The 26,396-nt window shown below is 38.7% G+C and overlaps 3 protein-coding genes and 2 long non-coding RNA genes across 6 annotated transcripts; 1 reads left to right on the forward strand and 4 right to left on the reverse strand.

Annotated features, from left to right (window-relative positions):
- Positions 1-1,244: 1,244 nt before the first annotated feature.
- On the reverse strand, positions 1,245-4,740 carry LOC102232272 (leucine-rich repeat-containing protein 14-like). Its single transcript, XM_014468614.2, has 3 exons — positions 4,117-4,740; positions 2,714-3,544; positions 1,245-2,274 (listed from the first exon to the last, which is right to left on the reverse strand). Exons 1-3 carry the CDS (start codon positions 4,392-4,394, stop codon positions 1,707-1,709), a joined length of 1,677 nt encoding a protein of 558 aa, XP_014324100.1. The 5' UTR covers positions 4,395-4,740; the 3' UTR covers positions 1,245-1,706.
- On the forward strand, positions 4,242-7,594 carry LOC111606162. Its single transcript, XR_002751931.1, has 3 exons — positions 4,242-4,329; positions 6,224-6,352; positions 7,510-7,594. It is a non-coding gene; the product is annotated as an uncharacterized LOC111606162 (long non-coding RNA).
- LOC111606163 lies at positions 5,120-6,217 on the reverse strand. Its single transcript, XR_002751932.1, has 3 exons — positions 6,137-6,217; positions 5,658-5,728; positions 5,120-5,578 (listed from the first exon to the last, which is right to left on the reverse strand). It is a non-coding gene; the product is annotated as an uncharacterized LOC111606163 (long non-coding RNA).
- A 159-nt stretch (positions 7,595-7,753) lies between the features above and the next one.
- On the reverse strand, positions 7,754-16,468 carry wdr97 (WD repeat domain 97). Of its 2 annotated transcripts, XM_023325929.1 has the most exons (9): positions 15,295-16,468; positions 14,642-15,219; positions 13,212-13,333; positions 12,397-13,117; positions 11,679-11,827; positions 11,362-11,598; positions 11,181-11,271; positions 9,122-10,804; positions 7,754-7,829 (listed from the first exon to the last, which is right to left on the reverse strand). In XM_023325929.1, exons 1-8 carry the CDS (start codon positions 15,361-15,363, stop codon positions 10,504-10,506), a joined length of 2,268 nt encoding a protein of 755 aa, XP_023181697.1. In that variant the 5' UTR covers positions 15,364-16,468; the 3' UTR covers positions 7,754-7,829; positions 9,122-10,503. The 2 variants fall into 2 exon arrangements, with proteins under 2 accessions (XP_023181697.1, XP_023181696.1); XM_023325928.1 differs by lacking the exon at positions 7,754-7,829 and having other exon boundaries at positions 8,045-10,804; positions 14,642-16,468.
- Positions 16,469-16,674: 206 nt separating this feature from the next.
- wdr60 (WD repeat domain 60) lies at positions 16,675-26,091 on the reverse strand. Its single transcript, XM_023325922.1, has 23 exons — positions 25,909-26,091; positions 25,667-25,720; positions 23,938-24,487; positions 23,801-23,868; positions 23,452-23,703; positions 23,293-23,343; positions 22,935-22,982; positions 22,528-22,735; positions 22,322-22,424; positions 22,108-22,237; positions 21,890-22,001; positions 20,965-21,059; positions 20,696-20,825; positions 20,327-20,499; positions 19,945-20,107; positions 19,505-19,618; positions 19,341-19,402; positions 18,633-18,684; positions 18,463-18,523; positions 18,139-18,238; positions 17,927-18,058; positions 17,221-17,444; positions 16,675-17,135 (listed from the first exon to the last, which is right to left on the reverse strand). Exons 1-23 carry the CDS (start codon positions 25,921-25,923, stop codon positions 16,964-16,966), a joined length of 3,069 nt encoding a protein of 1,022 aa, XP_023181690.1. The 5' UTR covers positions 25,924-26,091; the 3' UTR covers positions 16,675-16,963.
- Between the last annotated feature and the right edge of the window lie 305 nt (positions 26,092-26,396).

Below are 26,396 nucleotides of genomic sequence, written 5' to 3' on the forward strand. Positions count from 1 at the left end.
GATCCACTGCTTGATGAAAAATAAATGCCATTGAGGTCAGAGGGCAGCCTGGCAGCTTATCTGTGACCCTTCATTAGTGCAAGGCTCGTTTTCCCCAGGCGCAGATGTGTCAAAACAAGATGAGAGCCATTTGAACCTTTAATTATTATTTCATAAGCCTTCTTTTGAAGATATTGTATGCAGATATTGAGAGAGCTGTTAAAACAAATCCTTCTTGGTGCTTAAAATTATGAAAATATTATCTCCATGAGACTCTGGAGCCACAGGTTGCAGAAGACCGCTGATCTACTCTCTTCTTTCTGCGCCCAACTCTCAGGATATCACAAAGACATTTTAGGTGTTCTAAACCTCCAACCATCAGACGGAAATCACATTATTACTGGGAACTAGAATACAGTGCTTTGTAAAACTGTTCATAGTCCTGTACACATTTCATGTTTTGTGGCGTTAATTTTGGTAAATATTGCAAAGGTGAAATCAATTGTGATCTTAGCCTATTCTCATGTTTTCTATCCATCTCATTTCTGCTTCCTACTCTCTGATCTTAAGCATTTTGGGCAAAATCATTGGCATCCTGTCTGAGCATTTGCTGTTGTGAGACTAGACATTACATTGGCACGTACAACTTAATTCAACACTTGGAATATATTAGCCAATAACTACTGCATTCCAAACACACTTTGCAACATAAACATTACACACAATGATATGGTATATTTGCAATATATCGTGCAGCCCTGTCATGCAGCATCATGTAGCTTATAACTGAAAACGAAAATTTCATAAATATTTACAAATAAAATGTAACAGAGTTCACATATTCAGATTTTAATTTGTTAAACATTTATAAGCAATGTATAATCTTCCTTTCACTTCACCAATATGCTACTTAGTGTTGATCCATTGCATTAAATCCCAATAAAATACAGTTAGGGTTATGGTTGTAATGTGGCAAAACGTTTAAGGGTTGTAAATACTTTCAGTTGCACTATAACTGATCTAAACTGGTTAAATTAACCTTAAATATTCCATTTTATGTTGTTTTGGCAGCACCAGGCAGAGTGGAACGGATCAACAGTAGATCCCATCCGCGTTGTCATGGTTTCGTGTGCTTCGTTTGAGTAAAATCTGCCACCCCCTGACTATGAAAATAATTTGTGACTTTCAGTATACAAATCAGTTCTAGAAAAATAAAACTGGCTTCATTTCAGTCTTCAAGACAGAGTAAAAATGGAAGCAAAAGAGAACGTATTATCAAATTTATTAAGACAAACTAGTAATAAAAGTTTTGTTTTCAAACACAAGAAACTTAATGTCATATTACATGCTGCTAGATTCTCATATGAACAGCAATTTAAGACTGATTTGTTGTAAATTGATCCTGAGATTTAAAAAAAATATATTGGTAGATGAGTGTCGAAGCATAAAATTGTGCATTTTATATGCTACAGATAGACTTTAACTGTGTAGTCAAATCCTGAAAGCGTCACATACCATTTGTATGGATTTAGCTCTTGCTACACACATTTTTTTTTTCAACTCAGAAGAAAATAAAATGCGGTTAACCAGGATTGTCTTATGAAACAGACTCAGAAAGGGAAAATACGTATGAAAAATTGCAATGTGCTTTTTCACGAGGTTTAATGTGACTGTCAGGTTTTCTTTCGCTGGTTTGATAAAATAATTAAAACCTCCTTGCCCCTTCTCTAGTCCACCATGTCTTTATCAAAATTAAGCAGGTCACAGGTCAAGAGAAGGTCAGAGCGTCCGCTGTCCATCAACACCTTGCTGAGCTTGTTGCTGGTTGCGTTATTGTCTATGGATTCATCCAGAGGCCACTCCAACAGCTGGGTGCTAGAAGGCAGCTCGGGCAGCCCTGGCTGGTAATCCTCCAGAGGGTTTGGATAGAGCAACAGTCGCAGGCAGGGCATTCTTGCTGCTGTCCGCATCAAATCACAGAGACCCGCTCTGGACAAGGGGTTCAGGGCTAAAGCCAGGCTCTTTAGGGCCCAGCAGCCGCCCAGTGAGGACAGCAGCATGCCCAGCAGGCCATCGGTCAGACCACAGCCGCTCAGAGAGAGGTGCTGCAGGCTGCTGGAGGCCTGGCAGAGGAGGCGGCGGATTGAGGGCACCGTGGTTTCATCCAGACAGTTCTCACTGAGATCCAGCTGCAGCAGAGAGGAAACATGATGACTGCAGGACAGATAGGCGAGGTCGGCTGGACTCAGGCTTAAATAGGGAAGCTCCAGGACCTCCAAGGGCTGAGGCAACGAGCTGTGGGAGAAGAAAAAGTTAAAATCTTTAATATTATGTTCTGTTTCTGCTTCTCATTTTAAAGATAGTCTATATTTTACGGCATTTTAGTGCTACAAAATGCCGTTTCACGCAGAAAAGATTTTTTTTTAACAAAATGAATCTGAAAAGTGTGGTGTGCATGTGTATTCAGCCCAACAGAGACTATTTTGCAGAATGACTTTTCACTGCAATGACACCTGCAAGTCTTATGGTTTCTACCAGCTTGGTGGATGTAGTTAATGAGATTTTGCTTTTTTTTCCTTTGCCAACTACTCAGCTTAAAAGTCTTTCCACAGTTTCTCATCCAAAATAAAATCGGGAATTTGCTTTGCTCATTCTAACACACAATTACATGTTTTTTCATGCAAACCAACCATAAAAAAGCAACAAAAAAACACATATGAGGAGATCAAAATACCTGAGCAACACCCGCAGCTGTCCTGGCAGCCGCAGGGCAGTGAGGCTGAGCTGTCGCAGTTCTTGTAGGTTTGAAAGCCCCCGTGAAAGGTCCCTCAGGACCCCCTCCTGACCGAGGTTGTCTCTACGAATGTCCAGGTTGCAGTAATGCAGCCGCAGAGAGTTCAGCTGGGGGAAGGCGGAGAGAAGAGGCAACAGTTCAGCTAACCCGGCCACACCGAGGCTGCTGTAACGAATGTCGATGCCTAAGAGCGCCCTGCGAGGCAGAAGGTTTAGCAGAGTCCTGATGCTTGTCACTGAAATCTCTTCCACTCGCAGGTATCTGCACTGCAGCTTCAAGGGTCCTGACGTGCTCAGAGCCAAGCGAACACGCTCCCAAGAACGGGCGTTCACAAAAATATCCGCCCTAACCTGTACCAACACGTCCCAGTCTGCCTCTTTTTCTTCTGTTTCAAGTTTACCGCCTTCTGAGCCCGTCACTACAATCCCTCTTTTTCTTTCCATCTCCATCCTCCTTCTGATCCCTTTTATAAGCTCTTCATCACTGACAGGACTCTTGGATCTTGTCTTCTCTCTGCAAGTCTCACCGTCCTTTAACTCCTTCACTCCCATCTTCTGCCCTCTTTCTCTTTTTAAATCCCTTTCCCTCTCGAGAGCTGAGAATCGTTTCCTCTCTCGGTCTCCTTCTTTCCTCTGAGTCCTGTGTGCTCCAGCTTTGGCCTGTACGACCATGGTGCAAAGGGCCACAGTAAGCGACCAGCCTCCCATTGGGTCCCCCATTCCTCCCTCGTCTCCCTGCAGACCACAGACGTCCAGTACCTGCAGGGCTGACCTGGAGAAATACAGTACACAGATCGAGCTCTTAGTTCCAGTGCTTCACGGACATATGCATGCAACTTCCAGCATTTTCAATGACACAACCATAAATGTCACTGCATTTTACAAGAATTTTGTGTAATAAGGCAACACAAAAAGTGAATAATTTCAGATTGAGATGATCAGATTATGTGAGGTTTGTGAAGTTTGTGGTTATAATGTGACAAAAGGTAAAAAAAAAGTTCAAGGGATAGGGCTTTAGAGATTAGGGGTGGGCAATGTGGACTTAGAATTTTATTGCAATATTTTGTGAACAATAACGCTGACGATACAAAATACTATAATGTTTTTTGTATTGTCATAGTGGCGTACAGTTTAGGCAACTGTATGCCACAGCATCCATAGCGTCACAAACACAAATATTTGTATCTTGGTAACACAATTAATCACATAAAAGTTTAAGAAAACTGCATTTTTGAAACTGACATAATGCGTCAGGGAAACTTTTTCCTGACAATGCCAAACTTTAAGAAATACAAAAAAATAAATAAATGAATAAATAAGAAAAGAAAAACAGTCAATTCTCACCTTTGGTCCGCCAGTCCTCTGACCACAGCCAGTAATAGAGACTGGATGCAGAGCCGACTGGGCGCAGTCTGCCCAGTTTTCCTCCGTCCTCCGACGCGCAGAGTCCGCTCAGGCCACCGCTGCACCAGCTCGCCCACCGCCAGCGGTCTGCAGCAGGCGAAGGCGGCCTCCAGCAGCGCCCCGTAAAGCTCCCTGGGAACCCAGCGAAGCCAGGTGGGTGACGAGCTGTGGTCACTGACCACCTCCCTGGCACAAAGTCTCACCAACGAATGCACCATGTTAAACAAAAGCAGGAACAATGGTCTGTGTGACACGGTCAGGAAGCTAGCTGAGCTAATATAGCTCGAACAAGGCTAAGTTCATGGCAGCAACTAGATACGGTCTAGTGAAAAAAAGATTTCATGACTTCATCTGACAGCTACAGTAATAGAGAGCAAAAATAACTTATACAGGCTTAGTTAAACATTCCTCACGGTGGAAAGCGGACAGATCATGTTTGCTAACTCTGAGGCCCACCGGCTGCTACTGGAGAAGGTGTTTACATTACTCAGACGCCAGACAGTGACGTAACACGCACAGGCATTCCCAATGTGAAAAATAAATAAATAAAATAAAATAAAAATACAATAGTGATGACTTTACTTGCTCTCCTGTTTACAAATTAAAAATAGAAATAAACTATGACCAAAATATGATTGGAAAAAAACCCTGCTTATTCAAAAGGCAAAGGTTGAAAATTGCAATTCGAGATTATTTCTAACGCAGCCTCGTTTAAACAGCGTTCAGGAAAGAGCTTAAAGAATAATAAAATTAGTCAAGCAAAAGTTTAAGATCTCTACAAATATCTGTTGTTTCCAATTTGATAATTTGATTAAATTGTCTGGACTGTTTTGTATTACTGTGTCCAGTATATTAATGAAAACGCCTAATTACTGCTAAAGAATGTTTATATATAAGCAAATCACGTTCATTAATCCATTTCAGGTGGTGGGAGACAGAAAAACTCTGGCTAAAATAATATCACTGTTGGACAATATTTTATTATTTTTTATTAACCTTTATTTAATCAAGTAAAAAGTGAAGTCCATTAATCAGGTCAGCAAAATGCTGCAGGAGAGTAAACACTCCCAACCTTGAAAGATGACTTCATACTTTCATTCTAAAAGTGTAAAATTACTTGAACGTATAGCAACTATTACTTTGTATTAATTGTTGAATAAGTTCAGATTTAGATCAGGAGTTGGTGGTGGAGCAGCGGGGTGGTGGGATGGTGCTGGTGAGGTTATTACAGGCCTGTTTTTGAATTTTCGCCTGTAGTACTCCGCTGTAGACTGCTGAGGGATGAAGTAGGTTCGGGTAGGGAGCCTCACCAAGCGCTCATACGAGTTTGTGTGAAATGGACGCAGGCTGACACGAGACAGAGGCAGATGGATCCAATTGGGAAAGTTAGGCTCAAAAACACCTGCAATTACACAAGTCACATTTGAAGTTGACTTTCTTTTTAAGGTATTAAATAATAAGTGTTTGCTGACAGTGCTGACAGTGTCTTGTCTTTTTCCATTTTCTGGCCATGGTGTATGTCTCTCCCAGGCGTAAAATTGGTTTGAAAGTCCTGCAAAAATACAAAACGTAACAGTAATCAGGATACTATTGAACTATTCAGTGCTCTATTTACTTCAGCTTAAAATCAAAAACTGACCACAGCAATACAGTTGAATAGTGAAGTATGAAGTATTTCCAGTGCAGAAATTCATAAAGTGCATTTTTAAATGTAATATTTATCTAACTTATCCACCCGACTATATTCCACAACAACAACAGTTCATATTTATGTCTAAATGTTTCATTGCACTTTAGAAACCCCTTAGAATTAGAAATTAGATTAAAATGATGCAACAAAATAAAACTACTTTAAACTCTAGATGGAAAAATGTATCTGGAGTTAGTTCGACTGAATCTTATGAAAAAATGTCTGCAATCTACAGAGGAAAACAACTATTTTAAATGTACATTCACATACCACTTCTGCTGAGGCACGAGCACTTTGTATTTTTGGGCAGCAGGAATAAAGCAGGCCCTTCTGATCTCTTCTTTTTTAATCAAACAGAAAAATTTCAGGACATCCAATCCGTTGAAGGTGGACTGTTTCCACTGCGATGAAGTTTCAATGTCCAGAAAGCGGTTGTAATCCTGTGTTGCATAGAATGGAAGCAAACGATGCAAATAATCATTCATGGTATGTTTTCTGTAGTTTTGTTCCCCTTGTATATTGTATATTTATCTATTTGCATGCAAATGTGTGGTTCACCCATCCATTCAACAGTATGAACTTAACATAAAGCCCCCATCTCCACATCCATTCCAGAAATTTATTTATGCAAATAATGTTCTTTTTTTGTTTTGTTTTTCATTAAATGCAAATATTCTCACTTTATACAATTACAATACTTATATTTTAACTTCCCTACACAAAGATTCATACCAGCAGGGTGAAAAATGACCTGTCCTTTCTTTACCTTTCACTCAAAGTTAATTTAATGAATGTTAATATTGAACAAAATATACATTTTGACATTGTTGGAGGAACAAAATAAGAACAAAATGAAAAGAGGAACTAACTTTGAATTTTGCGGTCCAATGCTCCATCCAGCAGTCTGCTTTTTCGTTAATTATCTTCATCTTGTTAGGGTTGCCCTCCAGTCCCTGACCCCAGTTTTGAAATTCGCGTTCCAGGAAATGCTGTGCCTGACGCACACCCAAACCCTCAAGGAGGCGTAATATTGGTCTCCTATTGACAAAGAAACAGGATTTTCTTCCATCTCTTAATAAAACAAACAAACCAAAAACACCACTTATCTTCCAAATTAATACTGTTAGAAACTCACTGGAGATTCAGTTCCTTATTTGCCAGAAGAGTTATAAGGTTTTTTGTAACATCGACAGTGATTTCCGATTTCAAATCCACCAGCAAATTTAACATCTCAACAACCACATCGCGTGCTTGATTTGACTGAAACATGCAAAAAGGCAAAACAATAATATATTAGCAAAGCTGTCAGTTGTAACTCAATCTGTAGCTTCAGTACTGGTTTCACCTTACCATTGATGGCTGTATGAATTTTTCCCAAGTGTCGGTGAGGTTTGCGTATTGTTTATCTGTGACATCAAAGACGTTCTGGCTTTGCAGAGTTTGCGCTGCACGAACTGCTCCAAGGACCTTGGAGTTTACTTTGCCGTCAGAGTTTTGCACGTATCTTAGTAGCTGCTGGAAGACGTCCTCAGGAGAAATGCCGCTTGTGATACTCTGCAAACATTCAAACATCTAAACCTGAGCCGCATTCATCATCAAGGATGAATGTATTTTCATATTTCTTTTTATTACCTTTTTGTCAGGATACAGATCAGAAAACCATTCCATACTTGAAAACTGACTGAGGAATGATGGAGTATGCTGGGAGAGTTTCTGGAGGTGAGCTGGTATTGGGATAGGAAGAAGAGATTGGGATCTCGGTTGACTCCACCAGTCCAACTGGGCTGACTCCACTGAACCGGAGAGCTTTCTACCCTGCAAGAAAACATCTGATAAAGTGCCACTGCCTGCTCCAGTCCCAAAATGTCTGAATATGTCTTGGTTTTACCTTTTCCATTTTGACTTGTTTTGAAAGTAGAGCTTTCAACACTGGAGCCTTTTTGGCCACCTTTGTCTTCACAATCTGGATATTTTTTGGTTTTATGTTATACAGTGCTTAAGAAAAGTTATTAAACAAATTTGATGACAAATAGAGCGGAAAATCTACCCAAAACAGCATTGCTAAATGTGAAAATTAACTACCCCCTAAACCTAATAATTAAGAGTTGTTATTATTATTATTATTTTTTTTTATTATTATTCCTTTATTTAATCAGGTAAACCCCGTTGAGATCTAGATCTCATTTTCAAGAGGGACCTGAGCAAAAATTTGCAATACATAGCAACCTGGTTACAAGATAAAAACAATTAATATTGTTGTCCCCCTCTTGGTAGGAACAACTGCTATGAAGCACTTATAACTGGCAATTACTCTTTAACATCACTGTGGAGGAATACTCTTTAGATTATTGCTGCATAACCCAATTGTGCTTGATGTCAAGATCACAAACTGGTGGATGTCTCCTTCATAATTTCTACTGGAGAGGAAAATGTATGGTAATTTATGTGAGTTTTCTTTTGTGTGCATTACATAAACAAAGTAAGTGAGACCTTCACAATACAACTCCCACGACTGTAGACATCGTGTTCTTTTTCTTAAAAGATGTTAAAGCTATTGATGTTGTTGAGCAAATGTACAATGAGCCTTAATGTTCTTTGTCATCAGCACCATGGAAGTCATTTGCCCAAATGCTCCTGGAAGATTCACTACTGTTCCAAAGTTTCTGCATTTCCTGTTATTGGCCACCTTTTCCAGACTGTTACTGTAGCTAGCCAACCTTTTTATCTACTCTTGAATTTCTTTAGATTGGAGCAGAATGTTTTGGTTTTTGGCACCTTTAAGCCCGCTTCATGTTTTTAGACAAGTTCTCAAGTTATTTGTTGGTCCTACAGATCTGGCAATAATCAAACCTGTATCTAGCTTGTGAAATTGAACTCGGCTTTCCTACAGTAAAATGCAATCAATTACAGATAACGTATCTTTTAACAAGGGCCGCATATTTTCACATAGAGCAACATTGGTCAATAAAGCCTTTCCCATCTAATAAATGTAAAACATCAGTTCAAAATTGCTGTTTGCATTTACTATTTGTTCTATTTCTCTGATATTGACACTGGTTCAATGATCTGAAACATTAAAGAAGCAAAGCTAAAACAAACTTAAAAATGAGGAAAATGCTGTGACTACAAATGGAAAAAAGAGAATGATACAAGTGTCATAGATTTTCTCCTAAAGCTGTCACTTTGCTGTCTATTACAGGAAAATTAAATCAGCATTAATAGATAAAAAAATATTGACGTTGTGAAGGTTTATACCTGTTTTTCTGCAGGCACTTCAGTGGCCACAGGACTGAGAGATTGTTTTGGCTTTGGAACGTAAATGGTTCGCATTAAACGTGCTTTGGACTTCATTATAATATCATCAAAATCTTCTTCATCTACACCAGTCTGAAAAGCAGAGTGTTTAACAGCCAATAACACAAATTAGTATGATTTTTGCAAATGTGCTCAACATAAAAAATAAAGTAGCAAAAAAAAGAAAGAAAAAAATCTTTTGCATGTAAATAACAAACAGGATGTCCAGTGTGTAAACAACCCTGGTGTACAATTATACACGTGGGGGTGGGTGGGTAATTGTTTATTTTTGTGGATTTATATTTATTGATCTGTACAGCACTTTGAGCTGCTTTTAGTATGAAAGGTGCTTTATAAATAAAATTGATTAATTAATTGATTGATAAATGATTTCTCTACATTTTCCACCTTAAATTTGACATGCACTCTGTTGCCAATAAACCTTGCCTTTTTTTACATGTCATGATGCAAATCAGAAAATGTCAGAAAAAAAAACTATTGAGAGAGTACATCTTAATTTCAGGTTGATCTCATTATGGAAAGTTTACTGTAAACAAATCAAATCTACTTCAACAATAGGGAATTTAAGGGCTTGCCCACTTCTTCCTTCTATGCAGGGTGTTTCATCTCTAAAAAATATATGTATATTTCACTCCTAAAGGATCTGTCATATATGTCACATTCATCTGGTCTTATGACATTACAAAACCTGGCCATTTAACCGGGATGTGCATTAATGTATTTATTTGACCTTTGTTTAAACAGTCTGTCTCAATGAGATGCAAGATTTACTTTTCAAGAGAGACCTGCTTGCATACTTTTGAGAATCACTGAAAACTAGTTCAGTATATTAGAGATTTAAATACTGGACTGTTTGACAGTTTCATTTATTTTCAAGTACTTGAGAAAATCAGGTGAAAAAAAGTTTTTGCTGAAATATACCTGCTCACAAGGTGACAATCCATATAACTCATGCATGTAATGGTCAAAGGCATCTTTCTTGGTTTGTTTAGTACTGTGAGTTTTCTTTTGTGTGCAAATTACGTCTCCCTTTATTAGAGCCTTCAGGTCCATGTCTATGATCACTGAAGCCCTCTGACACAGATGGGAAAAAATGTATTTATGAGCCAGGTATTTTAATTATTACTGTGTTCAGCAGATCTTAAAATGTACCTTTTTATATACTCACCTTGTCGTGCTGCAGGTATATATTCATTACCTCATTGCTGCTGATAGCTTCCTTTAATCTTTCTGCCTCACTAATTGACATGCTAGAATACAAAAGTGCTCAGAACTTATTCAGATAATTGCATTATTATTGTAACCTGAAAGTGGAACCTGTCTTACTCTGCTTTGTCGCGTGTTTTTTCAACCTCAGAAGTAGGCAGCTCAGAAAGGACATTTTCAAAATAGTAGCAGCGAAGCTGGAAAAAAAAATCAGGCATAGTGATAATGAAACTTTCCTGTGTGCAATTTTTAAATTCAGGTAAATAATAAGCAGCCAATAGTTGCACCATTCGTTGGTATTTCTTTGGTAGAAACTGTGCAAACTCTAGCCTGTACAGGTCCCCATTCATGCCCAGAAATAGCTCCCCGTTTCCACTGTATTCCATACACTGAGGTGCTGCCACAAGCTGTTGCACCCTGAAAACAAAATATATGGTGTTTGAATATTTATTCTAAAATATGCAATGTCTTGCAAAAGTGTTTATGTCCCTTGAACTTGTTCCTATTTTGTTGTACACCAACACAAAGAAGGTTAGGGGGATGCAATGTGAACTTTACCTCTTTAAACAACATTTTGCATAATGATTAAATATTTTACTTTTGGACTCTTTTGGTATAAATTTAGCATCTTTCCCTTCACAGAGTTGAACATTGAAGTCTATGATTGCAATGTGACAAAATTGGAAAAAGTTCAAGTAGTGTGGATAATTTTATAACCCTAACCCAAAACACATAAACATTCTGGTAAATAAAATAAAGCAGGGTTAAAAAGAAGATATGAAGTAAGTCCAACCAGATGAGCTTATTCTTCTCATTCCAGATGCGAACTGTCTTATCCAGACTGCAGGAAGCAAATGCCTTTATTTCAGGAATTGCACACACTCCTGCAAAACAAAAACAAACCATAAAAATGAGTTACTCGGGTAAAAATCCCCTTTGCAGTTTCCCATGTAGAGGTTATACCAAGCCGTGACCTGTGAGGGAATCTATATGTGCATTTTTTTGCTGACATTCTGCTCGTTTCAGGTTTTCCACATGGTAGAGTTGTAGGCTGTAGGACTTGCTGTTAGGCTCTTGAAACGCCAGGGCCACCTGCAGCTCCAGGGCCGCCAGGTAGACCTGAGGCTCATAACATATCACCGTCTGCCAATGGCTGAGACACGTTGCAGCATCGGGGTGAATTCTCCACACCACCACCGTGAAGTCCTCACCTTGATGATTAGATTTAAAGTAATCAAAACTTCTTTAAAAAAGACGTGTGAGGATATATAAATGTTTGATTTAAATTCACCCGAGGAGAGGAGGTAGTTGTACTTCGAGTAGACCTTCACTGCTGTGACATCCTTGCCCTTGTGTGCGGGGGTTCTGTACAGGAGCGTCCCATCATCCATTGCGAGGACACTCACACAGCCACCACTTTGGCCAATGATAACCCAAAATCTGATTCAAACACAAAATGTATAAAGAATTACACACAATAGAACAACTTCTAGTAGTTCAAATGCACTACCGTATAATACCATAGGTATTCACTCATCTGCCTTCACACACATTCCTGAGTGACATCCCATTTTTAATCTGTGGGGTTTAATATAATGTCTGCTTCTCCTCCATTAGCACGGCTTCCTCTGCCATTAGCACATTGAGCAGCACGAACACAAGCATGACTGGCAGTTTTTTCACAGAATATCACAACTCTATTAAATATGTAAACAACATACTATTTACAAAACTTGCATGCTGCACCTTTAATACCACTAAGAGCTGACTGTAAAATTTTCAGCAGGGAGGACATTTAACGACACGAGGCATCCTATTATGACACTACATTGAAATTTCACTGAGTTCCTGAGGGCAATTCATTTGAAGATGCAATTTGCATGCTGAAGTGCTGGATTTTATACACCTGTGGCCATGGAAGCAACTGAGACACCTGGATTTAATGATCTGGATCTGTGAGCGAATACATCTGGCAATATACTACTTTTATGTAAAGAGAAGCTGCTTACTTATTCTTGAAATGATCAATATGTTTGCTGTCCCTCTGACTGCTGCCTCTTCCATTTTTTAAACTTTTCCACTTCTCTAAAGCCTTCTTAGGGTCTCCCAAGTAGCTGTAAGTCACCATGCAACAGGCGGGGCCAGGCTCCGGCAGATTTTGGACATCCTTTTTACTTAAAGTGTCTGATATTGGCCAGGGACCCCGGCCTCTGCCTTCCCATTCTTGTATCAAAGTGGCTGGATTAGCGAGTGAGTTGACTTGCAATAAGGTACCACCCTGAGTCAAGACAAACAAAAGCTCTTTTTGAAGGCAGTAGGCAGCACATAATACCGTCTTTCCTGCCTTAAAGGAAGTCAGCATTTCTTCTGTTCCAGCAGAAACCAGATAGATATGATCATCTTCACTGACACAAGTCACTCGGGTTGGGTAGCAAGGAGGCAAATGTGAGACTACGATTTGTTTCAATGCGATGTCTTCATCCCCTTTGATCTTTGTGTGGAGGGTGTACCAAGCTGTTACAAACCAAAGATCCACACCTTTGTCAGAAAAAGAGAAAAATGGGTGTTCGTTCTTTTTGCCAACCAAACACAGTGGAGGGTTGTTCTGGTCTGTGTGGAAACAATCGATTGCCAAGTTCTTTTTTACATCCCAGCTACGGATGGTGCAGTCTGCAGAGCATGAGACTAGCAGGTTTGTTTTGGAGCAATAGTACAGCGAATTCACCACACCTAAGTAGAACAAACAAATAGAAGTTAGACAAAATGAAGTCAATTGGTTATATAAATAAATATTGAACCTGAAGCAGTTTAATCTTAAAGTTACCATCGTGTCCAAAAAAAGTCACACGTGGAACCCAGTCAAGACCCCAGACTGTGATGGCATAATCTTGGAAACCGGTGATCAAACAGTCAAGTTGGGTGCAGAACAACATTGCGGTGATTTCACTGTGAGAGAAAAAGTCTTTTAAAACAGTTCTCAGCAAAACACTTCTATATCTTTTTTAAATAACTTACCAGCTTATTATATAAGGATCCATTTTTCAAATTAATACATATAAAACAATGATGGCTGGTTATATATAAAAAAATAAATAAATAAAAGAAAAAAACTAAGTCATGCCATAAATCATACAGATAGGATTTCCATAAAAAATACGTTAGGTACTGCTGATTACACCAACATTTATGTCAGAAATAGATTATTAACATCAAGTGTCATGCAAAATTTATTTAAAGTCCTTTAATTTTTCACACTTTGTCATACTAAAATCACAATGCTAGACAAACACAAAATAGCACATAATTGAACGGGGAGGACGAGGTTCATCACTAAACATACAACCCAATAAAATGATTCATGAAAAATTCATATTGTCCTGGAATGTTCCAGTCAAAGTCCAACTGAGAAATTTCAGTCTAGATGTGTAAAGCCAGTAGCCATACAGGCTCCAATCAAAGTAAAAGGTGGCTTAACAACAGCAAGGTTGAACTCAGTTCGAGACAGTGGCAGCAGCCAGAAGCTGCCACTGTCTCGAACCAGGGCTTCCACCACTGCTGCCGCTATTTTGGTGAATGCTGACAACAATTTTCTCAAAATGTGCTAGTGATATTGTGTTTGTAAATAATTATTTTTGAAATGATAATGTTATTGGTTATTAAATCATGTAAGATCTATTTTGACTACTATTTTGACTGCACTTACTTGATGTAAAGTGGCAGTTCTGCTGTCAGCTGCCATTGCTTGTCACTACTTCGGTTCGGTAGCAGTGGAACTTAGTGGGATAAATAATATTCTTGTTTTGTTTTATTTATTTATTTGAAACAAATATATTCATATTTATGTTCAATCAGTGTCAGCTGCCACAGTTTCCGTGGCACCTACAGGCAGCTGACACTGGAACTGCCATTACCACTAATTGAGCTTGCTGTTTCTCTTTAACAAAGCATTGACTCTGGTGGGCAAAATACAACTGCAGTTATTTGTAAAACATTGTTGAAATGCGCTATTTTGTAGGACACGTAAAACGTATATGATGTGGTTGTAATTTAAGACAATGAAAAAAGTAAAATAAGTACATTTACATTTTACAGCTCTTCATACTGAGGAAAATTTAGTCATTTATATGCTTTCATGCTCCAGCTACTAAGGTGGTGCATGAGATTGTAAACCAAAGAATGAGCTCAACAAAGGTAAAACTGCATAGATACCACAAAACCAATAATTGTGCATAACATCGTCATGATCCTGCAGACCTTGGACAGAGTTCCTCCTGGTGATCCAGAACCACCCCATCATCGAGGTTGATCACAGTAACCTCCATTCCACATGCAACAAAGGCACGGTGAGGCCTCTTCTTCTGTGGAGGAGCCAATGCCATGTGAGTGAAAGCTCTCTGCTGCAGCCCTTCCTGTATCTTCACTCTGCACCTCATGAGCAACACCGACCACACACACACGTTCCCAAAGCCTACAGTAACCAGCTCCCAGGAATGCTCTGCTGCCTCACACAGTCGAATATCAAGAGCGTTGTCCGCAGTATCCAAATGCCGCAATTCATTGTCCAGGAGAGTGAAGATGGGCCCGGGGCCCCAGCCTATTATCCATCCCAGGACCTTTGTAGGAGTCAGGCCCAAAAAGGGCATTCTTCTCCAGATGGTCTCCCTATAGCATTTAGGTCTGAAAAGGCTTACTTTGTTGTCTGCGTGGAGGCTGATAAAGGCATGAATTGCAGGGGAGTGTATCATGAAACGTACTGGGCTGTCACAGGGGAAATGCTTGAAGTGATAGAACCCATGAACAAGGAAGTGCTCATCCTCTTCATAGGCAAAAACCTGCAGACACAAATAGAATGCTTTACTGATAGTTACAGCAATAACTTCCTGGTAACCACCTTCAAGCTGATCTACCTTGTTTCCAGTCTGCCTTTTATCGTAAATGTGAAATTTCTGAGATTGATGTCTTGTTGGTTCTGTCATCTTAGAGAGCTAAGATAACACCCTCTATGCTGAACCTTGGATGATTTGCTCTCCTGTCCTGGAGTCACTACCTCAAAATGACTCGGTCTTCAGGGGGTGGTGTTCTTCAAGTCTGAGATGTGATTCTGCTCTAAATCTTTCTGCTTGTAAAGCTCTGCAGAAATCTGAGAATAAATAAGTGTACTCATCCTGAGGAAAATGTAAGAAAACGTTTCCCATGCCTGCATTACAAAGAAGCTAATGCAAGGCACTCTGGGAAGTGAAAACAATCTAGTCAATTGAATTATAAATTAATCCACATTGTAAACTTTAAAAGTGTCATGGAAGTGTATTGAAATTTTTGATATCAAAGTTAAAATCATTTCTCAATAATCTCAAACCCTTCATACTTCATTTGTGCAACTGATACTACTACTACTACTACTAATAATAATAATAATAATAGCGCAATACAATACCAAGTTATGCATAGGCATCCAACATCCAATGGGTGTAAATCTCTGATGTTGTAATCTTTTGTTGGTAATTTGTAAAATATTAAAGAAAGTACTGTTTGAGTCTATGAAAAATAAACAATAAAATCCAAAAAGTTTAACCTCTTTGAGCTGCAAGAATGCAAATCACTACTCTCATTTTGTATTTCTTTAAATTGTTTCCCTTGTTCTTCACTTGTTTCTAGGCAACCATAGTTACTTGGCTGCAAAAACTCTTGCTTTATTTCAAAAATATTTTAAAGATAATTCAATTCCATTCCAAAATAGTTTATTAGTCCCAAATGGAAGATAAATGTTGTTGTAACTCATATCCCCCAAGGTTCTTCAAAGGGTTGATGCTAATAGCTGTTTATAGGGTCTTCTTTAGCAGTCTGTATTACAGCAAATCTAAGTCTCCTCCTGAAAACACTCTGTTGTTGTCCAGTGCTATGTATTTAAGTTTTTCTGTTACCTTTTATGATTTTGTTTGATGTACTGAAGTACTGTTTGTAATTTTCCCTGAATCCTGCAAAGTGTGAGTTTTTAGAAAAGTACTATATAAATAACATGTATTATTATTATTATTATTATTATTATTATTATTATTATTATTATTATTATTATTATACTCCTCAACCATCTCCACTTCTTCTCCCATGATGCAGTTAGTGTCTAACCTAATTCTGTTTCTGTGGGGTTAAAAGTCAAATTGAGTAATTTTACACATGACATTACTTTATGGTGTGATATGTATATGAAAGGAAAAATAAAACCCAACATTGTATATACAGATTTACTACATTTATTTAAAATAACTCACACTTTGTAATAAAAATATTTTATAGCCAGAAAGTATAAATATTTTCATATATCCACAAACGTGTACAATATTCTTTTTAAAGTAAGGACAATCGACGAATTAACAACTTTCCCCTCATGGCCATGTTCACCCCATGTTTGTTCAATTTCGCATTAAACTACAAAATAAAGAAACAGCAAAGTATATAGGATGATGTCTATAGAAGTTGTATTAGTTGAACTTGCTCCTTCTGTGTTTTCAAATGAATTGAACCTTTAAAGTAACACTAAAGTGAGTCGGTATCAGTATAAAGTCAAGATGGAGGGTTTCAAAAGGCTTCAGTCATTAAGCTCTCCAACTTTCCCTCCTCTGCAGGGTTGGGCAACGTCAAAGGTTGAGTGAAATATTGCAGCTCTATGTTTCCTGACTCGTGTGCCAGCGCAATTCCTGAGTATGTGTTTTGTTGTCCTGAGTCTCCAAACACAGCCATAGCTGTTACCCTAAAAACACAAAGCACACACCTGATATAAACACAGAATGGCATAAAAGTTTTGTTATATATGTCACTCATTTAGTTGGTGTTACCTATCAGCACAAAATGTCTCTGTCTTAACAGGCTGTCCATCATCTTTCAACATGTCCCATATGTGAAGGTTAGACGCTGCGTCGAGGACACAAAACACAGCAGGCCTGGTCTGGGTCCACTGCAGCGAGATCACCGCTTCTCCACTGGTGCTGTTCATCCATTCTGCCACAGGCTGATCGTGGCTGACTGCATGCACCCTGATGCTGCCATCTGCACAGCCCACCTACAAAAAGGGAAGAAAAAACTCACAGTAAGGTACTAAAGTACACCCTTGCACCAAAATATGAATCAAGTACCTGGAATTCATCATTTCAGAGTAACATGAGAAGAATCTTCTTTGGAGGAGGGAACAGAATAAGGGAAATATTATTTGTGTAACTTGGTCTGCTTATTAATTTTAAGCTATTTAATTATTGTCTTGACTTAGAGAAATCTTTCCCAAGCTAAGAATCTTGAAGGGTACCAATGTTTTCAGGAGTAAGAATTTTGTTAAAAACAGTTATTTCACAATATGCAATTTGCTTTCAATCTGAACAATTGTCCCTAAATAAAAGTAAACATTTTCTAAAATTTTTCAGTGTGAAAGTATGATACTGTAATCAAAGATTAACATAAGAGTTTCATATATCAACAAGCAGCACTAGTATGTGTGCAGAAGGCTGTATGTCTTAAAACTGATTCAGTTTGAAAAGGAACACTTCCTACCAGGAAGAGATTTGGTCTGAAAGGAGAAAAGTGGATTGAGTTGATGTCAACAGTTCTTTCTTCCACCTCCTGGGACTTGTAAAACTGTGGAGGAGCCTTCAAACCGTGACTTGTTCCATGTCTGACCAGACCCTGGAAAGAAACAGGAAGTCAAAACATTTCCCAAAAGGAACTAGGGATCACTAGTTTGAATTCGGATACATTTTGCTCACCAGGTTGGTGCCAATAAAGAAATGATTGGAGTCTGTTGGATGGTATTTTAAAAGCAGCGTCTGAAATGGCCTTGTTTTTGCTGCCTCTTTTAGTGACGGCCTTGGAGATGAAGAGAGCACAACATTAGATCTCACAAACTCTCCCGTCACATCATGTCCCCACAGCCTGTACAGTACATGACCTTCAGAGACATGTCGAGGGGACAAACACTGGCTCATGTGACCACTGTAGAACAGCTGCGTCCCACTGGGTCAAGCCACTGTGAGGTATTTTTAAGGCCAGCGGCTGACAAGTGCTCGTCATGAGCTATTTATCAATCTAACCTCGGAACAGTGAGGAGGGAGGAACTGTGAAGCAGCTTCACTCTTCCCCCGGGACGGAGACCTGCAGGGTGGGAAACACAAGACAGAATTAAGGCCAAAACATGTGTGGGAGAAATATGAGTATGTTTACTGGATAGAACAGGGCGGTCTATAAAATGTGACTCAATTACCTAAATCTGTTGGCGAGCCTGCCTCGTTGCCTTTAGGGAGCTCCACCACCACCTATAGGATGCAAAGAGAAAAACACATAAAAGTGTCAGTATCTGGGGGGAAAAGTAGCCTGATGAATAATAATGATGCCACACAAAACTACACTTTAGTGGATTTATACGTTCACATATACATTTCCAAACAAATTTTTAGATGTTCCACTCAATATTCAGGGAATCTTTTTTATATTTTATGCAGATCTGTACATAGGCACAACAGCTAACCAGGAGTGAATGGGGTGACAGTGGCTCAGGAGGCAGGAGTTCATCCCATGACCTCCAGAGACATGTCTCAAAAGGTGGTAGAGAACATTAATAAACAAACACGATCAGAAACAAAGCAGACAAGTCAGGGAGAAAGTTTATTTCCCTTCTATGTCATAATTACACACTACTTTGTGATGCTCTTTCACATAAAATCCTGATAAAATATGAAGAAAATTCTAAACTGTTGCAAAGAATTTCAGATTTAAGCAAATTCCTTATCTGCTTGAATCAGATAAGGATTTTGAGGATTTTATTTGTATACTATATTCCAGAAATTTGTGTTGAAGTTTTTAAGAGAAAACTAATTTGAGGATAACAAATTAATAAAATAACCAAACGCTACGATGTTGCACCTCTCTGGATCATTTCATCAAACTTATTTCTCTTTGTTGCCTAACCTACCCAGAAATTTAAAATCCCGCTTTCATCCAAGGAGGCAAGTTGGAACGACAATCCTGATGATTCTGAGCGATAAAAATATAATTTCAGTTGATTGACTTTGATTGGGTTGAAAAAACAAAGTAATGACACACTAATATTCAGTCACTGTGCAAAGAAAGTCACACCTTCCTCAGAGGCTAAAAGTGGGACCTCTGGTCTCGGTCCTCCAGCAACAAAAGAGGGAACGACCTCTATGGAGGTGATAGGCGAAACATGGCCTGAGCCGGACATCACTGCGTCTGTGTTGACAGAACAACAAAAGACAAGATGTCAGAACTCACCATGTTTGTTCTGACAAACAGAAGCTGTAGACAAACAGCTTCTGCACTGGAGGGATGCTGTAAGGGATAATCAACAAAATCAACAAAAATAAAACCCTGGATTTAATCCAGACAGTTTATGAGTTTTATGTTTTGAAATACTGAAACAAATGTGGTTATCTAATTTCTTAAAGCGCCCCTGCATTTGGCACAAGTTTGCAAGAACAAAAACATTTCTAAAATATTTAACATGAAAATGAATATTAAGGAAAAAGTTTAAGTGAATGAAACTTTTCCTCACATACCGGTGGAAAAGGTGGGATGTCTGAAGGTCCACTCATAATCACCCATCTTTAATCTGTAATGGTTGCTGGCATACTCCCTCAGGTCCCACACCACCACAGAGCCAACCAGTGTTCCTGCAAACACCAGAGTGGACTTTCCTGGGCTGAAGCAGCAACACTGGACCTGCAAGGAGCAAAAACGTTACAAGCGTTCACCGTTATTGGTGTTAAAAGTGGTTTTTCTGGGATTTTTTGTTAGTCTTATTAGCTTGGTTGTTCTCGTCTCAATTATTTTAGCCAAACTTCGATCAACTGCCGCAGAACAATGTCTCTGTAAGGCAAGTATTATTCTAAAGTCAAGCAGGCTTTGCTGAAGCTGAAATTAGATTGTGTAAATGTGAACCTCTGATTCATAGATGAGTATCTTCTGAGGTCTGGATGGCTCCCAGATGTTCCACACACAGATGACGGTGCAGCTGTCGAGGCCGACAGTGCTGGCTTTGGATGTGGGCATGTGGACAGACAGCATGATGTGCTTCTGAACCTCAGAGAACTGCACCAAACTAATCTGTCGACCTGTGATTGAAAGGTTAATCCCAGCTTTGTTATTTTCTGAATGATGTACAGCATTCTGATAATATTAGGAATTTGTATTAAAAAACAAAATACCACAAGTAGAACAAGGGAATAAAAACAATGTTAAACCAATGTGTGATCACCTTGACTGCATTACTAAAGATTGTCTTTTGAATACGTTTGCATGGTACTGTACCTAAAAGAAAAGGGAACTTAGTGTTGAGTTGCAAACTTCCATCGCTGAAAGAAAGCGAATCTGTTTGAGTCTTCAGCTTTCTCAGGGATTTCTTCTCTGCCTGATCTTCCTCCAGTAGCACCACCATGACCTGCGTTTGGTCAAAAAGAACAACAAGTCACTGCTTACAACTCAAAGAAAAAGCTTGAAATAACACCTTTTAAAACTTTACAAACAATGACACATTGAAGAAATAATAATAATAAAAACAGTTATAAAATATGTAAAACCTGTGAGGCTGAGCTCAGAAACGACATCAGACATTGTGAATCGAGAAGGATGTCAATCCTGCTTTTGTCTTGTGCGTCCTGAGAGAAGTTTGGATCTGCAAAATAAAAAGGTGCAACATCACTGCCTATAATCAATCCACTTCTTCACTTTTTGTCCTATGAGTCAAAGTGATTCATTGGGATTTTATGTGATAAACCAACACAATGTTGCAAATTATTAAGTGGAAAGGAAATGATTCATGGTTTTCAAACAGTTTCACAAATAAAAAAAAAAACAAAAACAAAAAAACGAGACATGCATTTTTATTCACTCCCTTGGCCTAACAACTCTTAAAAAAAATCCAACTTTCTGTGAAGGTCTCACAAGAAACAGCATCATGGAGCGCAAGAAGCTCAGCAAAAAAAATGAAGGGAAAAGTTTTAGAAAGGTTTAAAACAGGGTTATGTGATAAAACAATCTCTCAATCCCTGAGAATCTCCCTTCGCAGTGCCCAATCCATCATTTTCAAATGGATAGCGTATGGCACGCTACAAACCGATCGGGACTTAAACATTCCCCCTAATCTAAATGGCTGAACAAGAGCAGCCAGAGTTACAATTGAATTGCTGCAAAGATCCATAACACAATAATGCAGACAAAGCATTAGTCATGCACTCCACATATTGGACTTTTATTGGACAACAGCAAAAAAAAAACAAAGAAGAAGACAAAGGGGATCCCATGTTTGGCCTAACACTGCACTTCACCTTCCAGCAGAATAGTAATCCCAAACACTCAGGCAGAACTACATTGGAATAGTTAAAATCATAGGATGTTTGTGTTTGTGTAACTGCAGCTAAACTTGAAAACTTCTGCAGTCAGTAAGACTTACTGTTGTTGGGTGCAAACTGACAAAATGTGAAAAACCTTAAGACTCTTTCTTACCTCCACAAGCTCCATTGTATTCAGGGGGATGCTGAGTCCACTTTTCACATATTTCTACTTCCTCTGTCTGGACGTATCGGTCTGTGTTATCCTCATTACACTGAACGTAAGCCTGGGAGGAAGACAGTCCCACTTCTCACTCAAATGTGCTGTTTCCTTTTTATACTTGTATCTCAGGTGTTTCGTCACAGACTCAAAAAACAGAAAATGAACCAGACCTGCTTGGTGTTGGCATTTCCAAAGCTCTTTATATACATTTCATATTCACTGACAGGAGGGATGTCCAGGAGGGAGAACGTCATGGAAAAGTCCAGATCGATTAAACGAAGCAGCTCTGTACTTCGCTTCCTGTTGTCAGAGAACATTTACCGGCTCATAAAACATTATGTCAAACAGCTTGAGGAATAATATTTTAGTTTTAAATTAACGTACTTCTGCTTTGTGGCAACTTTCTTGCTGATTTCACGTTGCTTTGCAGCCACAAAGTTGATAAATTTGCCATGCCGAGAAGTTTTACTCTCATTCCTTTCAGAGCCTTTAAACAATTGATTATGATTAATTACATTGACCACAATGTCGCATAAAACTTTGTTGAATTATATAAGTTGTGTGTATGGTATTGAACATAAAGAGAGCACCTTTGGACCATTTGGGTCTGTTCTGCTCCTCCTCTCTGGCCGTACTACTCCTGGACTGAGCCGTTCCGACCCTCTCGTTCTCCTCAGCCATGGCTCTCCGGATCGCCTCGATCTCTTTACTTTGTTCTGTAGTCTGCTCCGCTTCTCCATCATCATCCTCACCTTCATCAGCACTCTCATCCACGTCTTCAAAATCCTCTTCATAATCCTTTGAGGAAATAAAGCATTGTTTACACAAGCAACACAGTGTAGCAAATAAAACGTCCAGCGCTGACTTCTTACCAGTCTCTTAGAACGTAAATCGATAAAAGCGTGCAAAAGTAAACAATTAAATGTTAAAAAATGAGGATGTTGACAAAATAAAAGATGGACGAGAACAGAATTAAATATTTCTGCTCCTCCTTTACCTCAAAATCCTCTTCATATGCTTGCTCTGCCAAGTCTGCATTTTCTATCTGCAGATGAAAATAAACAAACCATAGGGAGAAAGGCAGAACAAAAGAACCGTGTGCAGTGATACATGCTGCATAGAAAGCACAAGATGTGAATAAATGACCCATTGAAGGAAAAACAAACAAAGCTAGATCTATGAAGGGACATTTTTGATACATAGGTTCAGGAATTGTGTCAAATCAGTAAACCTTCTGGTCATGTTGAATCTCTGTGATCTCATATAATTTTTTTTCCTAGTTTCTTTCCTTTACAATCACCAGGCCACTTTTCTGCAACACTTTATGTCCTGCTCAGTTTTGTGGTCAAACTTACATGGTCCTCTCCTTGTTGTCCGTCTGCTGTCTGCTGCCGCTCTTTCTCATCCTAGTTATTTGGAAGTAACACGAAGAAGGAAAATGGCACGATATCATCAGAAAATAATTTTAAAATGAACAAAAACAGGTTTCAAAGAGAATTTAGGGAACAACTAACCTTTTTCTCTTCCTTCCTTTTGTCCGATGAGGATTTCTTGGAACTGCTTTTCTCTACGTCCGCTTCCTCTGCCTCCCTGTGTCGTCTGTCTGTATGCCTTCCATCTGCACTGTCCTTCTCTTTTTTATGTCTTTCTTTGTGCTTGTCCCTTAACATTTGATCCCTGTCACCATGGGAGCTCCACACATCACTGTCAGATTTTTTCAAGTTTTGACGTTCCTTGGATTCACTTTTGTGTTTCCGTTTCTCCTCCTGTATAGCATCAGAGCGACAATATAGCCACATTACTGAAGCAAATGTGACCAAAAAATCAAAAACAGAAGAAAGGAGGAAATTATCCTTGTCCTACATGATGTCTTCTCTCCTTGTGTCTTCTTTCTCCTTCCTCTTTGCGTCGTCTGTGGTCTTCTTTACGTGCTAAGGTAAAAAAGCTTTTCAGCAAATGGACAACCCAAACATAGGAAAATCGAGTTTAAGGAAGCCTACCTCCATCTTCTGTCCGCTCTGAACGCCTTCTTTCTTCTTGAACATCTTTGTCTCTCCGTTTGTCTTCATATTCGCCTCTGTCCCTCAGCTCTCTGTGCAGTTTTTCTGTCTGATCTCTACCTACTTCACCCCTTTCATCATGCCGCCTTCTCTCTCTCCTGTGCTCCCTTTCCAGTTCTTCTCTTCTTCTTTCCTTTCCTCTTTCTTCTCTCCTTTTGTCCCTGACCTCCTCCCTTACTTTTAGTTCCTCTTTCTCCTTATGTTTGTGTCTGTCCCTGATATCTCTACCATCAACTACCTGTTTTCTCCTGTCGTAGTCATCTCGTCTCTCCCTGTCTTTGTCACCTCTCCTGTCACGAGATCCGTCCTTCCTTCGCTCGGCATGTCTGTCTCTACTGTCTCCACGTCGTCTCTCTCTTTCCTTGAGCTCGTCTCTATCTCGTCTGGACTCCTCTGGATCTCTGTGCTGTCTCTCTACGGACTCTGCACCACGATGCTTTCTCTCATTGTCTTCTCTCCGTCTTGAATAGCCGTCACCATAGTCTTTTTCCTTACAAACACATAAATGAAAGGCTATTGATTTTGATCCCTTTTGTGAAAAAAATAGGCCAGAAGTTTAAAGCTGCTCATCACGGGCAGGAATGTAATTTCAAGTTTTGGTTTTCAACAATTCTTTTGATACACAAGTTACAACTTATTGTACATTTTATTTGATCTACACAGAGTATAAATGATAAGGCTCAACTATACACATATATTCCAATATTTCCACATTTAATATTTCCATAAATGTTCTTTGGCAAGTTGCACCACAGAAGGTCAAGCCAAAAGTTTAATAATTTTACTTTAACCATCCTAAAATCAGCTGTGATGTGTCTTCATCCAGCAGGTCATTGAAGGTTTTTATTCCATATCAGTTTTTTACATGTCAATTAGGGAGCAGGCTTCTTTTTGGTCAGAATCAGCTCAGCTCAGCTGCCTTTATTGTTATGAATCTATTTAATGTAGTTTTTATCACTATTGTAGATATAATCCTACAAATGCTAAAACTGAAATGTAAATGTATTTTCTTTGAAAACATTTGTGTTTCAGATTTTCATACTTTTAAAACAAACATTCATCTCTCTCCTATTCACCTACCTGTTTGACAATTAACTAATATTGTTTAGCAATTTTTGTTGATTGGTTTGATTAGTTATTTTTAACCTCTCTAGCATGCGCTTTCTTGCATTTGATTGCATGAAAAGTGTTCTATAAATAAAAACTGATTCAAAGGGCAGTTTTTATTGTACTCCTCTTTGATATTGATATTGAAGAGAAAAATTGTACTTCTCTTCTTGATATCAAAGAGGAGTACAATTTGGCAAAGACATAAATTGACTGGATGTGTTCTTTAAAAGATGAGGGGCAAAAAGAAACAACCGACTTTACTTAATGATGATCCCTAAGGAGGAGTTAATAAGCCCTAATCTTGTCAAATTAAAATACACTTTGAAGCCTTTAACATCACATGCTACAAAGTTTGGTTGAATGTATGAAAAAAGCTAAATTAATTTTTGTGTGGACACAATGTACACAAACATGAGCACCGAACGTTAATTTTTAAAAAATTATTTCAGCTTAATGTTGTATGTGACGTTGTGTGATTATTCTATATTGGATAAATAACTAATGAAATGATCACTACAACCTCCCAAATAATCTGATTATTTAAGAACCTTTGACTTACCCTGAGGTGTCTTCTCAGCTCAGCAGGTCTCCACGTGTCTTCCTTAGTTAATTTCTAGGAAAATATATTATCTGTGTTTACTTTGTAATAACACTGAGATTCACTTAGACCGGCATAAACATAGTTCAAATAAGAAAACGTCAAATTTACTCAACAAGACTACGTCCAGAGTCTGAGACAAGGCATATAACAAATCTCTGGCTTTTATTTGCCATCAGTAATGATAAACGTCAACCACTTACCTTATCACTGTGCATGTTTTCCTCGTTGTTTGGAGATTTCAAGCTCTTAATACTCTAAAAACAACATTACACGTTTGTATACGCGACGCCATAGTGATAACTGTCTAGACCGCATGCGCAGTGAGTTGAAACCATGGTGAACGCGTCACTTCGGCTTGACAACAGACCTCACTAATCGGTGTAGGAGCAATCGATGCTCAAAAGTCAGTTTCCATGGCAGCGGTCCAGGCTTTATAGTCAAACTTGATTTCTTTTTTATATATAAAACAATTGACGTTTTTGCTAGTGCTGAACAAATGACAATGATGTCTTTTTGTTAGTTTCCTCAACATCTTAGTCGCTTTTTTCTTCACTGTGGGACTTTTTAAGCTTTTACTTATTTTGTCTGGAGTGTTACCACTCTGTCGTTTGTAGGTGTTGTGTTATTTTCGTTTCTAATATGTCTCCGTTTGGTTTCTATTTTATCCTAAATAGGTAATGCCATCTAG

This window comes from Xiphophorus maculatus, chromosome 21 (assembly GCF_002775205.1).
Source record: "Xiphophorus maculatus strain JP 163 A chromosome 21, X_maculatus-5.0-male, whole genome shotgun sequence".
In the NCBI taxonomy this organism is placed as follows: domain Eukaryota; kingdom Metazoa; phylum Chordata; class Actinopteri; order Cyprinodontiformes; family Poeciliidae; genus Xiphophorus; species Xiphophorus maculatus.

What these genes read in the sequence shown, in the direction of transcription:
- LOC102232272 (XM_014468614.2), bottom strand. Translation starts at nt 4,394, where the DNA reads ATGGTGCATTCGTTGGTGAGACTTTGTGCCAGGGAGGTGGTCAGTGAC. An exon ending in AGAGGACTGGCGGACCAAAG is followed by an intron (nt 3,545 to 4,116) that starts GTGAGAATTGAC and finishes GTATTTCTCCAG; the next exon opens with GTCAGCCCTGCAGGTACTGG. An exon ending in CAGCTGCGGGTGTTGCTCAG is followed by an intron (nt 2,275 to 2,713) that starts GTATTTTGATCT and finishes CTTCTCCCACAG; the next exon opens with CTCGTTGCCTCAGCCCTTGG.
- wdr97 (XM_023325928.1), bottom strand. Translation starts at nt 15,363, where the DNA reads ATGACAGAACCAACAAGACATCAATCTCAGAAATTTCACATTTACGAT. An exon ending in ATTGATCATTTCAAGAATAA is followed by an intron (nt 11,828 to 12,396) that starts GTAAGCAGCTTC and finishes TGTTTGAATCAG; the next exon opens with ATTTTGGGTTATCATTGGCC. An exon ending in ACATATAGATTCCCTCACAG is followed by an intron (nt 11,272 to 11,361) that starts GTCACGGCTTGG and finishes TTTGTTTTGCAG; the next exon opens with GAGTGTGTGCAATTCCTGAA.
- wdr60 (XM_023325922.1), bottom strand. An exon ending in AGGCTCGCCAACAGATTTAG is followed by an intron (nt 18,524 to 18,632) that starts GTAATTGAGTCA and finishes CCCACCCTGCAG; the next exon opens with GTCTCCGTCCCGGGGGAAGA. An exon ending in TCAGACCAAATCTCTTCCTG is followed by an intron (nt 17,445 to 17,926) that starts GTAGGAAGTGTT and finishes CCCTTTTTGTAG; the next exon opens with GTGGGCTGTGCAGATGGCAG.